Consider the following 11,397-nt stretch of genomic DNA (forward strand, 5'->3'; position numbering starts at 1 on the left):
CTCTACAGCAGACCAGGCCCTGTGTCCCGAGAGAGGGTGAAGTCCTTAAAGCTATGAGCGGCGCGGGTGTGGTACGACATGCGGGCTTAGCTTCAAATGGCGGGGTTGGGAAGAATCGGATTGGACGCAGGTTGGGTTCTCACTTGCAGTTCAAGATCAATCAGTTTAGTCCAAAACGAGCATTGATATGTTCTATCCACCTAGTCTAGGTACCAGGCAGGCAGGCAGGCCTCAAAATAGTAAATAACTAAAGACTTACAGAGTACCTAAAGTAGAGATGATTTACAGCAACCAAGTCTATAAATCAACCTGTTCCGGCTGGTTTCAACTCAAATATTTCGGTCGACCTCAGAATTCCCATTTCTTTTTGTTCCATAGGCAATCCGCAGGAACCCGCAAACATTCGACCAGAGGAAGCTCCTACCAAGCAGAATTATCCATGTGCGGCCATTAGTGGGGGCATCCGTTTTAATCTCACCACCATGACCTCACCGTGGCCTGTCCAAGATTCAGGTCCCAGCAGATTCTATTTTCTTTCTAATACTACCTATGTAGGTATCTTAGTGAGGAGTTACTAGACAGTTAGATACTCGTCACTTGAGGGGGGGGCGTTGCAGTTAGGAAAGCTCCGGCTTTCGTGGCACCACTGCTCGTCCATCCCTGACTATCTGCTGTAGCTGGAATAGTATCAAACAACATGAATATCTTGTCTCAGCGACACTTTATTGCATTGTCTATTGCAGCCCTTTCGGTCGCTTTCCGCCTTCCCCACATTCTTCTGCACTTAACAACGGTCAATAATAATAATATCTCTTGTAACACTCGTGTCTCGGACGAGCTCAATCCTATCGCCTACCCTTAGTACTTAGTGAAAATTTCAATATTGTGGTGTTTGAACCTTCCCCCACGTCTTGCACGCGATTCGACACTTGGCTGGTTTCATAAACGGAAGACGATCAGCCCGCCAATCGTTAGACCTAGGTCTCCTCAATGATCTGCTTCCCTTACTGTTTCTCATCGATGCATCCATTGCTTTGACCGCTACAACACACGAAGCCAATGAAAACAAGCTCATCGCGGAGGAAGGATACACCAAGCGAATTCTAGGTCGCATTTCTCCCTAACTTTGCCCAGCTATCTTCTCATTCATTTATGATCGTACAGGCCACAAAACGCACTTTGTTTAACAGCCATTTTGAACCTTGCTCGGCTCTGCAGTAGTTATGGAGAATTCCAGGGTCTAAGCTCCACGACCTTATCGGCTTGCGTGCCAAATACTAAGCTCCACAGGACGGGAAGACCTGGGTCTTCCTGGCTTCAACAACATAGTACAGTCTATATCTATGGGCACGATCAAGAGTTTGTTTTGTCCTGAATATCATATCATATCATGAACCTTACCATCGTCAGTCATTGCATAGTAGCCAACATACATTGCATGCTGTATCTCAATCTTGATCATTTTCGAACTATATATAACATTTATTCTCGGCCTTTTCTTGTGCTAGTAATCGGTAGAAACACTGGTCTCACATCATTATGCCCAGGGCCACTTTCAGAGCACCGCCGTTTGAAACCAGGATCTTGAGGGCGCGGATCCGGACCGGCAGATAATGTGCATGCATTGAATCCGCTGGCCATTCAGAGCAACGATGAGGCAAAGACGGCCCGGCTGCTGTGCAGTTGTTTCTGGTTCTGTATCTGAAAGCGAGTAGCTACACGTTTTGGGGTCTATTAATAACGCCGAGGATCTTTATTTATCCTAACCATTCTAAGGATATATGCTTACTTAGTTGCATCTACAGCTATATTACAGAGCGGTTGCAAAAATGAAACAAAAATAGTCCAGGTGCATATAGTTTAGGTGAAGAGAGCTATCATCTATCGACTGCGAGTTACTACTACCCTTGATTCAACATGCTTAGATTATATATCTTTTGCTCGCTATATACTAGTACATACGACCAAAGGTAGTGGAAAATACGGGATCCCGTCCGCTCTCCCATAGTCAAGCCACTAACCGGCGGATTAGTAGTTGGGTCGGTGACGACCAGCGAATCCCCGCTGTTGTATGTTATTTTTTACCCATCATTTTGATAATTATCCATTGGGATCAGTAGTTTGGATCGAGACATCTTTCAAAACATAGTGACTTACACTCAGGATCGCACCATCTTGCTGGTAGAACTACGCTTAACGCTTGCTTAGAAGGGCCAAGGAACAGACTGTCTTATTTTATGAACCCGGAAGGATTCACTCAAACCATTATCACTGCAAAAGAACGTTATGACCGTAGAATATTGTCAATGTTCACTACCTAGCGAAGACAGAAAAGAAGACGCCTAAACCGCCGTGTATGATAGACTTCCCAATACGAATCCTAGTTACTCAACCAAGGGCTCCCCTTTACCCAGATACCCTTGGATAAGGTTATAGGTCTCGTCGCATTGCCCAATCCCCCCCAGATATCCCACGTCGTTGAGAACCTCCTGTTCCGTCTTCTCAATATGATCCCGTAACTGAAAGACTTCACCATCGACAACTTCGCTAGAGTCCCCAAGAGGATACTTACGTAGCCAAAGATCCCATACACGGTCCCACACGTGATTCGTGCGGATGAAATCAATATCGAAACACTTCTGTTGCCACATCAATTTGTAGTGGAACAACATGGCCGTCATGAAGTTTCCAACCCCTTCACGAGAACCAATTTTCCAGTTCTCTGAGCGCGGCGTCTTTTGCTGGCGCCACATTTCAGAGCATATGAGAAACCGCAAGATAAACTGCTGAAGGTCCCATTGGTCTCTGACTTCCATCATAGGGTTGATGTAGCTATGAGCTAGCCGAGCCCTTGCCGCTGTTTTGACGCCGAACATGATGTCCAAAAAGACTGGTCGAGCTTTCAAGAGCGCATTTTGGAAGTCCTCGTCCGAGAGTCGGTATTCGCGTTCATTATAATCTGAAATGAAGTTCAAAAACGCAGCTCGCACAGGCGGTGAGTCTATAAAGGACAAGAGACCTCTAACTTTGTGTTCCTTTGTGTTGGTGTCCTCAACATCGAAGAATTTCGTGATCACGGCATCCGCGAAGTCTTTAGTGTAAACTGCCACGGGAAGTCCCTCGCGGCTTCTTGGGAGATCGGCTATGTGCAGGAGTGGGTTTGAAAATATTTCGAGTTCCTGTTCACAGCTCTTGTCGTTGCACCAGACCTCTGACGGGTTCGCTCTCCCCCGAGAAACTTGGCGGATAATCAGGGCTCTGCGGATGAGTTGAGAGCGTCGCAATGTGCGATGACCTTGTACGGCAAAGCGGTCTTCATATTGAGAAGCCTCAGAAGGGCCTGAGCTCAGAGTACTATCAGTATTTCCCATGGTGTCGAATACGGGGGAAGACGTTGATGGTCATAAGAAGGAACCCATCGTCACCTTGGGAGGTGGAATGCTATTTATGATGGCTTGATTTCCCAAGAACTGTTCTTGGATACACCACTCATACCAGCGTTTGGTAAGCACAAGGAGTTAAGAAGAAAGGCCAGGCTTGTCATTGTTCTATGCACAATTTGTGTTCCTGGGTATGATCAAAGAACACTGGGGAAACAGACAAATGTTTCTTTCTACACTTACGAGCTTTGTCGACTCCAAAGAAACAGATAACCCTTTGTCAATGAATAACACAATAACACGGCATGTACTTCCTGTACACATAGCTCAAAGGGTGACACAATGCCTTCTTTGAGCTTGCGGGCATGCCACCTCCCAATACCTCTGTCAAGAAAAAAAAACATTTCTTTAGGGCGTCGCTCGCAAATCCACTACCATAGAAACTTTCTACAATTCTTGCTTCCACATAGACATGGCGTCATATGACTTTTCTCTCCTGGCTCTTCTCCCTCATGCGAAACTCCATCGACATAGTCAAAGGTCAGCTCTTCTCCCCTGGGTATATCCTTGATCGCGAACAAGGCAAGATCATGTATATGTTTATCAGCATGATCACCCACGCGTGCAAAGATTCGCATGTTGGGCTCGCAGGAGTGGTTGACAAAGCGCGTTGGGCCAGACATAAACTCGCCGTCAACCTCAAGGGAAGGTCCTTTGAGTCGGGTGTCGAGCGAGTCTGGGTCGGTGAATTTGTCCAGCGCGAAAAGGTAAACGTCCTTGCGTTGTGAGATGGCCGATTGACTGCGGCGGCGATCTGCTTCCGTCGATGTGATGATCTCACCGAGATACCGGTCAACAAACTGTCCCTTTCTTATGGACACAGGTGACCTTACTCCTGGAAGGGTGGAAATCAGTGGACTGCACACATATTCTCGGCAAGCGTGTGCACCTACCCCATCCTCGGTCTTCAGTGCGAAATATTTCCAAAGGTATAGTCCTGCCACGCTCAACGACGCGGTTAGGGCAGTTTATACTACAGGCACAGCTCTGGTGACACTCGTATATGGGCATCTTGGAGTTGTGGAACTTGGATCGCAAGAGGCCAGCTTTTGCGCCATGGGCGTGATAGGCGTACGCCTTCCTGCGTGGCCGGTCAATATCCATTCCGTTGATAAAATCTCCGAATGGATCATCGTCATCTTCACTGGAGTCTTCTTCATCTAGGTCGGCCAGACAATGGCAGCCTGTGAACTGGCATTCGGCGTCGTTATCACAGGAACAGCCGCTGTGGAAGCTATCCTCAGCCTGTCTAACTCCAACACCGAGTACCACATTTTTTATGAAGCGGAAATCATCGGGGAGAACCTCAAAGTCTTGCTCGTTGACCACCGTGACAGGTAGAGTCGAGTGAGTTGGAAAGGACCGTATTTGACACCAGTGACAGTTGCTGCACTCTTCTTGGTAACCCTGATTTCTAGATCAGTTTTATCTCAACATGCGATAGATATTGTGAGATTTTACCTCTTTGCCGTGATAATAAAAATGGCGCTCCGTTGCCATTTGCATTCTGGACATATTTCTTTGGTGGCAGTGAACGCGCTCCTACTGTTGGGGAAAGTAAATATGAAGACAACGATTTGTTGCTCGGATGACTTGAGGAAAATAAAAGGCCGGATTGTTTTCGGCTAACGCTTTCAAGCGAAAATGATCCACAGCATGGCAAGATTAAAGAAGATACATTCGAGTCGGATCAGATACAGAAGACAATCAATATTGAAAGCACGGTCAAACTCAAGGTGAAGCACCGAGAACAGCGGACTTGGTGGGTGCTAGTTGAGCATATGCTGGTTGTTGATTGGTCATCTCTCGGTGAACCTAGCACCAAGATATTTGCTTGCTCCTCTGGGGTAGGGAGAACCGTAGATCAATCATTGTGCTTGCCAATACCTAGCATAAATCCATTGCTTCTACCGAGGCTCTACAAATATACTACATCAGTGCCTACTAAAGTACCTAGGTTAGTAGTAGGCAAGCAAGTGAGTATCGCCTGGTAATCAGCTCCTGGTTATTTACAAACCCCACCCACAATGGCCAACATTTGACGATACGACCCCGGCAAGATGCAACATGGCCCGACAACCACCAACCGTGCCTTTAGTTCCTACAGTTAGTATTTTAATTTTCTAGGTTGCGTATGCGGAACCGGGCAATGTGGGATTACGTCGACAACCCTACAGGTACCCAGTATCCGTATCATTCTACATGAAAGGCCGCGTTCCCCCCGTCCGTTGACTGTCACTGATACATAATACGGTGATCCATCATGAACTTAATCTCTGTTACGCTGTATCTGTCACTGATTGACCGTCTCCTTCACGCAATCAACGTGATCTTTCTCCTTTCATTCCTTTTTCCCTACATGCACCGTCAATCAGAGCCTTAGACGCTTGCTGAACTTCCCACTAAACCTGATAAAGATCGAATTAATTAGTCCAGGACCCTTCTTGTTCTTTACCTATTTTAAGCTCTAAGAATTAACTAACCGAGTCCCGCTTTTGTACCGCCGCCCCTGGTCGTGACCTGTTGGAAAGCGCCCAGAAAGTGGGAGTTAATAGGTTCGGCGACTCCAGGTCAGACAGGACAGGACAGGACAGGACCAGACCGAAGCTCGGCTCCCGTCTTGCTTGATTCATTATCTCCTCTTGTGCTGTCTTCTCTTCTATTGCTCTGCGCCTCTTGCCTGCGTGCGCCGCGCCCTTCTCCTCCTCTAAACCTCCTCTTTTCGACATCTTACTTATTGTTTATATTTCCCTTCCTCACAATCAATTGTGACTCTGGCCAGCCCTACCAATGATGGCTAGTCGCTAAAGTTGGGATCATCATTCCTTCACTCAACCGTTCAATCCACAAGCTCAACGTCGATCGCCGCCGCCCTCGTAGACTACTTGACTGTAGCCAAAATGGTACTGCGCTTCTTCAACTCACACGACAGAACCTCACGATCTCTAACATGCGGTGCTAGGGTTGCTGTCTTTCTCGTTCTTCGGGACCCAACTCGCCTTACCCGGGTGGCGCACCCAATGCTTCATCACGCGCTATCAATCCTCCCCCGCTGTCCCTCCCTGAAGCCGCTCAACCACAAATCCCTGCCGAAAGACGTCGCCAGCGTCGTCGCAGTGACCGTCCCTTGGATCAGCACATCGACAAGCCCTTACGGCGGCACGAATGGACTGCCCGCGATCGCACCTGGACCAAGAGCGAATTGGTAAAAGAACGAGCCGCCTTCTTCGATACACGAGTCACCGGGCGACCCGAGATATGGCAGACTGTTCATGCAGCGCTGCAAGTTCTATGGGACCCTGCAAGCCAAGACGCCCAGGACGATGGATCAAATGGCCTCGCGACAGCTCAAATGATTCTCTCGGCAGCCGAGATCTCATTACCCACCGGCGACCTCGCCAACGGCGTGTATGATGCTCTTGGAAACTATTATCAACTACCAGAATGGGCTGTTTCCGATCCGCAGAATGTTGGCGAGGACCAGGAAACCGGTGCCAAAGGTGACATTTCCACTGCGGGCGATGACACAGCAGCCGACGAAGAGTTGAGCGACGACGAGCTCGATGGCAAAAAGCAAGAAAAGGGTAAGGAGGTGGACGAGGTACAGAAATTGGTCAAGTTACGAGCCAGGCTCAGTGAAAATGGCCACGACATTAATGTCAAAGTATCAGAGTCAGAAACCGTTCGAAGCGTAGCCAAAAAGATTGCTCTCGAGGCGAATGTGAGTACTCCTACCCTGACCAATTCCTCGTTCGTTGAGGTTCAAACGAGCAGAATGTTGATGTGATTTCAGCTTGCCTCCACAAAGAAGATCAGGATAGCATACATGGGCAAGATCCTCAAGGATAACTTGTCTCTATCCGCTCAAAACTGGAAGACGGGACATGTCGTGAATGCTCTTGTCTTTGACGTCGTTTAGTTCTTGTGCTTGTCCGTCTTTCAACAACTTGAACGAGTCAATTCTCAAGTTAGACATCCGCCATGAACACTCTTCGCGACCAATATACTAATCACCCTCCTTGCCATACGCCTGGACTCATCCTCACGGCGATACTGTTTTAATTGGTTCATCAACGCCGACTATAATTGGACAATACCCCATCTCGTTTATCCTGTCTACTGCATATATTTCTATTGGAGTTGAGGGATGATGGCCGAGCGATAATTTGTTTAGCACTTTGTATTACTGTCGTCTCATGTGTTGAGACGCGATCCCACCAAACGCACGTATGTATATCGATAAACCCAACGAGGCACTCGACATGCATGACAATATTCACAATAATTTCATTTTCCCTTGCTGCTCATAACGAGAAGCCGTCGTAGCACCCTTATGATGGATGGCCTGAGTCTTGAAAACTGTCTCTTTCTTTTTTAAAACCATGTGCCTTTATAATCAACATCTACTTGAACCTGCTTACAATGAACTCTACCAGGGACCCATCACATAGCCTTTTGGTGGAAAAACACCCATTAACATGCTCCACCCCTGACTCCACTCCTACCAACGTCATGAATCTTGACTTGAAATGCTTCGATAGCCCGTTTTCGTGCGATCCGATTCAGGTGCCTTTACGTATCATCAGTTGATCTAAGACGTTGAGCCAATCTTATTGAGGCCCTTCAATGAGCCCAGGCTCAAGGCTAGGCCTTGTGATCGACTCCTTATTCTTACGAAACCAGTAATGGGTCCATCCTCGCCCTCCTTCTCAATGCTCAGGTTAGCAAGAGCATCCTCGCCTAGTTCAGTGGTTAGCAAAGCCCAACACGTAGTGGAATATATTGGACTTACCAAAAACGCTTCTTGCGTACAAGTTAGCGCTCAAGAACTGGCAGTCGCCCTTGAGGCTAGCTTCTGGCGTCAGGCAGTTCATATTTGTGCAAGCCATTAGCTGATCAAGGAAGTCGCGAAGTGTCTTGGCTTTGGAGTTGATGTTGACCTTGTTCTCCCACTCAAACTCAGTCCACATGGTACGGAACTGAGTCTCAGTGCAAGTAGCAGGCTGTATGTAATCCATAATGTCGACATGAAGGTCATTGAGAATAACAACATTGGTGTCGGTAGAGTGAGCACCATCGTAAACAACGTTACCGAAGATAACACCGGTATCTGTTGACGAGACCTTGATCGTGCATTGGACGTTATGGAAGTCATGGGGGCCAAGGTTTTGTGTGGTAGGCCGCTCGACCACCTTCAAGTCACCAAGGGTGGCAAACTCAACTGACAGGTTCTGGAGGGTTTCCGTAGTTTGGTTGACCAGAAGGACGTCAAGAACGATATCGAACTGATGGACCTTGACATAGGCTTCGGCATAGACGGGGTCGGAGAAACCGGTCAACTGGACTACACGGCTAAGCTTGGAAGAGAGGTCCTCAGCGGCGCCCTCGCCACCTGTTGCCCTCTCCAAATCCACTTCAATCTCATCGAGACCATCAGTAGTGTTTTTCTTGGCGAGCTGTCGGATAGAGACTACGTCATCAACCTGCACAGCTGTCTTGGCCTTCTCGAAAGCTTCTTTGGCAGCTCGCTTCTTCTCCTCGACCTGAACCATAGCTCGGAAAGCCTTTCTGGTGTCATCTAACCAGACAGTCTCGAGTTCCTTCTTCTCTTCAAACTCAGCCAAAGAGCGCACGCAGGACATGATTCGGTCTACAGAATCCTCATCGATGGGGGCCTTGACAAATTGAGACTGACCAACACGGATAATGGAAATCATGATGAGCATAGCCTCGGCTCGGAGAGCGTTAGTGCGAGCCTTGTCGGAAGAAATCTCATGGTGTCGCATGACAAGCTTGACTAGAGTGGACGACAACACAGTCGCCAAATAGTAGTCACCGTCGAGAATGAGTTGACGCAGAGGGGGTTTCTGAGCGGTTTTGACGGCCTCCAACCTGGCAGCAGCTGAGGATTGACTGGTCAGAGCAGTCTCAGTAGCGTAAGTGCCATCGGCAAGAACTTTACGTGAGCCAGATGGTGCAGCTGGCTTCGATGTGCCATTGGTATGATCCTCAGTCTTCTCATCGCCCTCATGGGAGTCAAGTAGCCGTTGCTCGGAGGCAAGAATTGGCATCTCGCCCAGACTCGCACGTATCCTCTTCCAAGCCTCTCGGATATCCTTCTCTTCAAGGGAGTATTCACCGATGATCCACATGATGCCACGGTAAACCTTGCCAGCTCGGACCTCGCCCAAGGTAGAGACAAGACGTTCGATAATAGTAGTTCGCAGGTTGGGGAACTTCTCAACCACCTCCTTCACAAAGTTGATAACATCGACGGCCGAAACGTTATTGAAGTCGGCGATGAAATCCATGAGAAGTTCCACGACGCTTGCGGCAACCTCAGAGAACTTGATGGCGCACTGATGAATCGAGTGGATGAGGAGTGATCGGTATTCAGTGTTCTTCTCGTATTCTTGATCGACGGTCTTGGAGAGCTCCTTCTTCAGTAGAAGAACAACTTCTTCGACATTCTTACTGGACACCATCTCCAGGGCAAGACCGAGAGCCTTTCTTCGAACGTCGATATCAGTGCTGGACAGGACTCGGAGAATCTCCATGGTCAGGTCGTCAAGGACACCTTCGTTCTTCTTCCGCAGTTGGTCAACTCGATCGAGTACGATAAGCTTAACGTTGTTGTCTGCCTCCTTGATGCTCAACTCGATGAACTTGGCGGCGGCGGCCTTCACAGCAACCGGGTTGTTCGTAAGAGCGGTTAGGGACGATGCGGCTTCGTATACGACGGTCGAGGCACCGGCTTCCAGCAGGTCGAAAATCAATCTCAAGTACCGAGCCTGTTGTGACAGTCAGTGGTTGTAGAGCTCCTGCGGACAAAAGCCCGACCAACCTTGTTCTGGGAGTTTTGGACAGCATCCTTTCGAATGAACTCAAGCTCGACAAGCTGAAGAAGTTCTTCTGCGTTGGGGATTCCTTCGAAAACGGAACTGAGATACAGCAAGGCAGCATCATGATCGATGCTAGCAAGGGCGGCAAAGCCATTCCTTCGGCAAACACCGTCGCTCTCTCCCTCTAGAAAGGTGGAAATGAGTTCTGAAGCGTCGGGGATCAGAGAAGGCGAGTGTGTGTGAATAGAGGAGATGGCGAAAACAGCATTCTTTCGGACGTAGGCATGTCGGTGTTCGAGGCAAGATCTCGCTGAAGAGAGGAGGGGCTCAATAAGCTCAGCTTCCCTCAGCTTGCAAAGGAAGCGAAGAGTGTTTCCTCGGATGTATTCATTGGGGTGTTGGAGATCGTTTCGGATACCGTTACTACGAAGTTACTGTCAGTGATGTTCGGTGGCAGCCATTGTCGAGCCTAATAGTATAGGCGAAGGAGGACATAGTCATACCAAACCAAAATCATTTCTTGCTTAAGCTTGCCAGTGCTGTCAAGCTTGGGGCAGATCTCATAGTAGAAGTAAAGGAGCTTCTTGAGGGGCTTGTACTTCGAGGGCATGACAAAACGGATGATGTGCATTAGCAAACTGGGCATGGGATCACCGTTGAGCATGATGGTCAAGATGCGCTTCATGGTCTCGACCTTGCTCTCGTCGGTGCCTTTCTCCAACTGCATGCGCAGGTCGGAAACGGTGGGGACATCGGCCGCATTGTCCTGATGAACTAAACTGTATGCATTCTCAAGAAAGCCAGACATCTTGAGGAGTGTCGCCAGAACCTGGCCGAGAAAGTTGCTGAATGTGTTTGTTGTAAATGGGACGTGGCTCTTAGGGGGGAAGCGGCGGGTGGATTAGTAGGTTGATTGGAGGTACGAGTATAGGTGGTGTCGACTTCGGCGGTGGGGAGGCTCAGCTCAGGGGTTCGGGCTGCTCTAAAGCTTCAATTGTCGGGACAAGTAGCAGGATATGCCTGGGCCATTCGTTAAGTTTCTCCCAGCGCGCAATCGCTGTCGGTGCTTTGCTGGAATCGCTTGTGGTAATTTTGACCAACTTTGGACAGCGTCT

The 11,397-nt window shown here is 48.5% G+C and overlaps 4 protein-coding genes and 1 non-coding gene across 5 annotated transcripts; 2 read left to right on the plus strand and 3 right to left on the minus strand.

The window, feature by feature from the left end:
- Window positions 1-1,960: 1,960 nt before the first annotated feature.
- Window positions 1,961-2,076, plus strand: FGSG_20005. The gene has a single exon (XR_892994.1). It is a non-coding gene; the product is annotated as a 5S ribosomal RNA (ribosomal RNA).
- Window positions 2,077-2,384: 308 nt separating this feature from the next.
- FGSG_02777 (uncharacterized protein) lies at window positions 2,385-2,753 on the minus strand (the record flags this gene model as incomplete). Its single annotated transcript, XM_011320443.1, has 1 exon — window positions 2,385-2,753. One exon carries the CDS (start codon window positions 2,751-2,753, stop codon window positions 2,385-2,387), a length of 369 nt encoding a protein of 122 aa, XP_011318745.1.
- A 1,019-nt stretch (window positions 2,754-3,772) lies between these two features.
- Window positions 3,773-4,946, minus strand: FGSG_02778 (histone-lysine N-methyltransferase; the record flags this gene model as incomplete). The annotated part of the gene is made up of 3 exons (XM_011320444.1): window positions 3,773-4,275; window positions 4,334-4,847; window positions 4,902-4,946. The coding sequence occupies 3 exons, from the start codon at window positions 4,944-4,946 to the stop codon at window positions 3,812-3,814; spliced, it is 1,023 nt and encodes a 340-aa protein (XP_011318746.1). The 3' UTR covers window positions 3,773-3,811.
- A 1,394-nt stretch (window positions 4,947-6,340) lies between these two features.
- Window positions 6,341-7,715, plus strand: FGSG_02779 (uncharacterized protein; the record flags this gene model as incomplete). Its single annotated transcript, XM_011320445.1, has 3 exons — window positions 6,341-6,343; window positions 6,403-7,161; window positions 7,234-7,715. 3 exons carry the CDS (start codon window positions 6,341-6,343, stop codon window positions 7,357-7,359), a joined length of 888 nt encoding a protein of 295 aa, XP_011318747.1. The 3' UTR covers window positions 7,360-7,715.
- A 316-nt stretch (window positions 7,716-8,031) lies between these two features.
- On the minus strand, window positions 8,032-11,090 carry FGSG_02780 (coatomer subunit beta; the record flags this gene model as incomplete). Its single annotated transcript, XM_011320446.1, has 4 exons — window positions 8,032-8,180; window positions 8,233-10,231; window positions 10,285-10,705; window positions 10,786-11,090. 4 exons carry the CDS (start codon window positions 11,088-11,090, stop codon window positions 8,032-8,034), a joined length of 2,874 nt encoding a protein of 957 aa, XP_011318748.1.
- Between the last annotated feature and the right edge of the window lie 307 nt (window positions 11,091-11,397).

This window comes from Fusarium graminearum, chromosome 1, assembly GCF_000240135.3.
Source record: "Fusarium graminearum PH-1 chromosome 1, whole genome shotgun sequence".
Taxonomy (NCBI): domain Eukaryota; kingdom Fungi; phylum Ascomycota; class Sordariomycetes; order Hypocreales; family Nectriaceae; genus Fusarium; species Fusarium graminearum.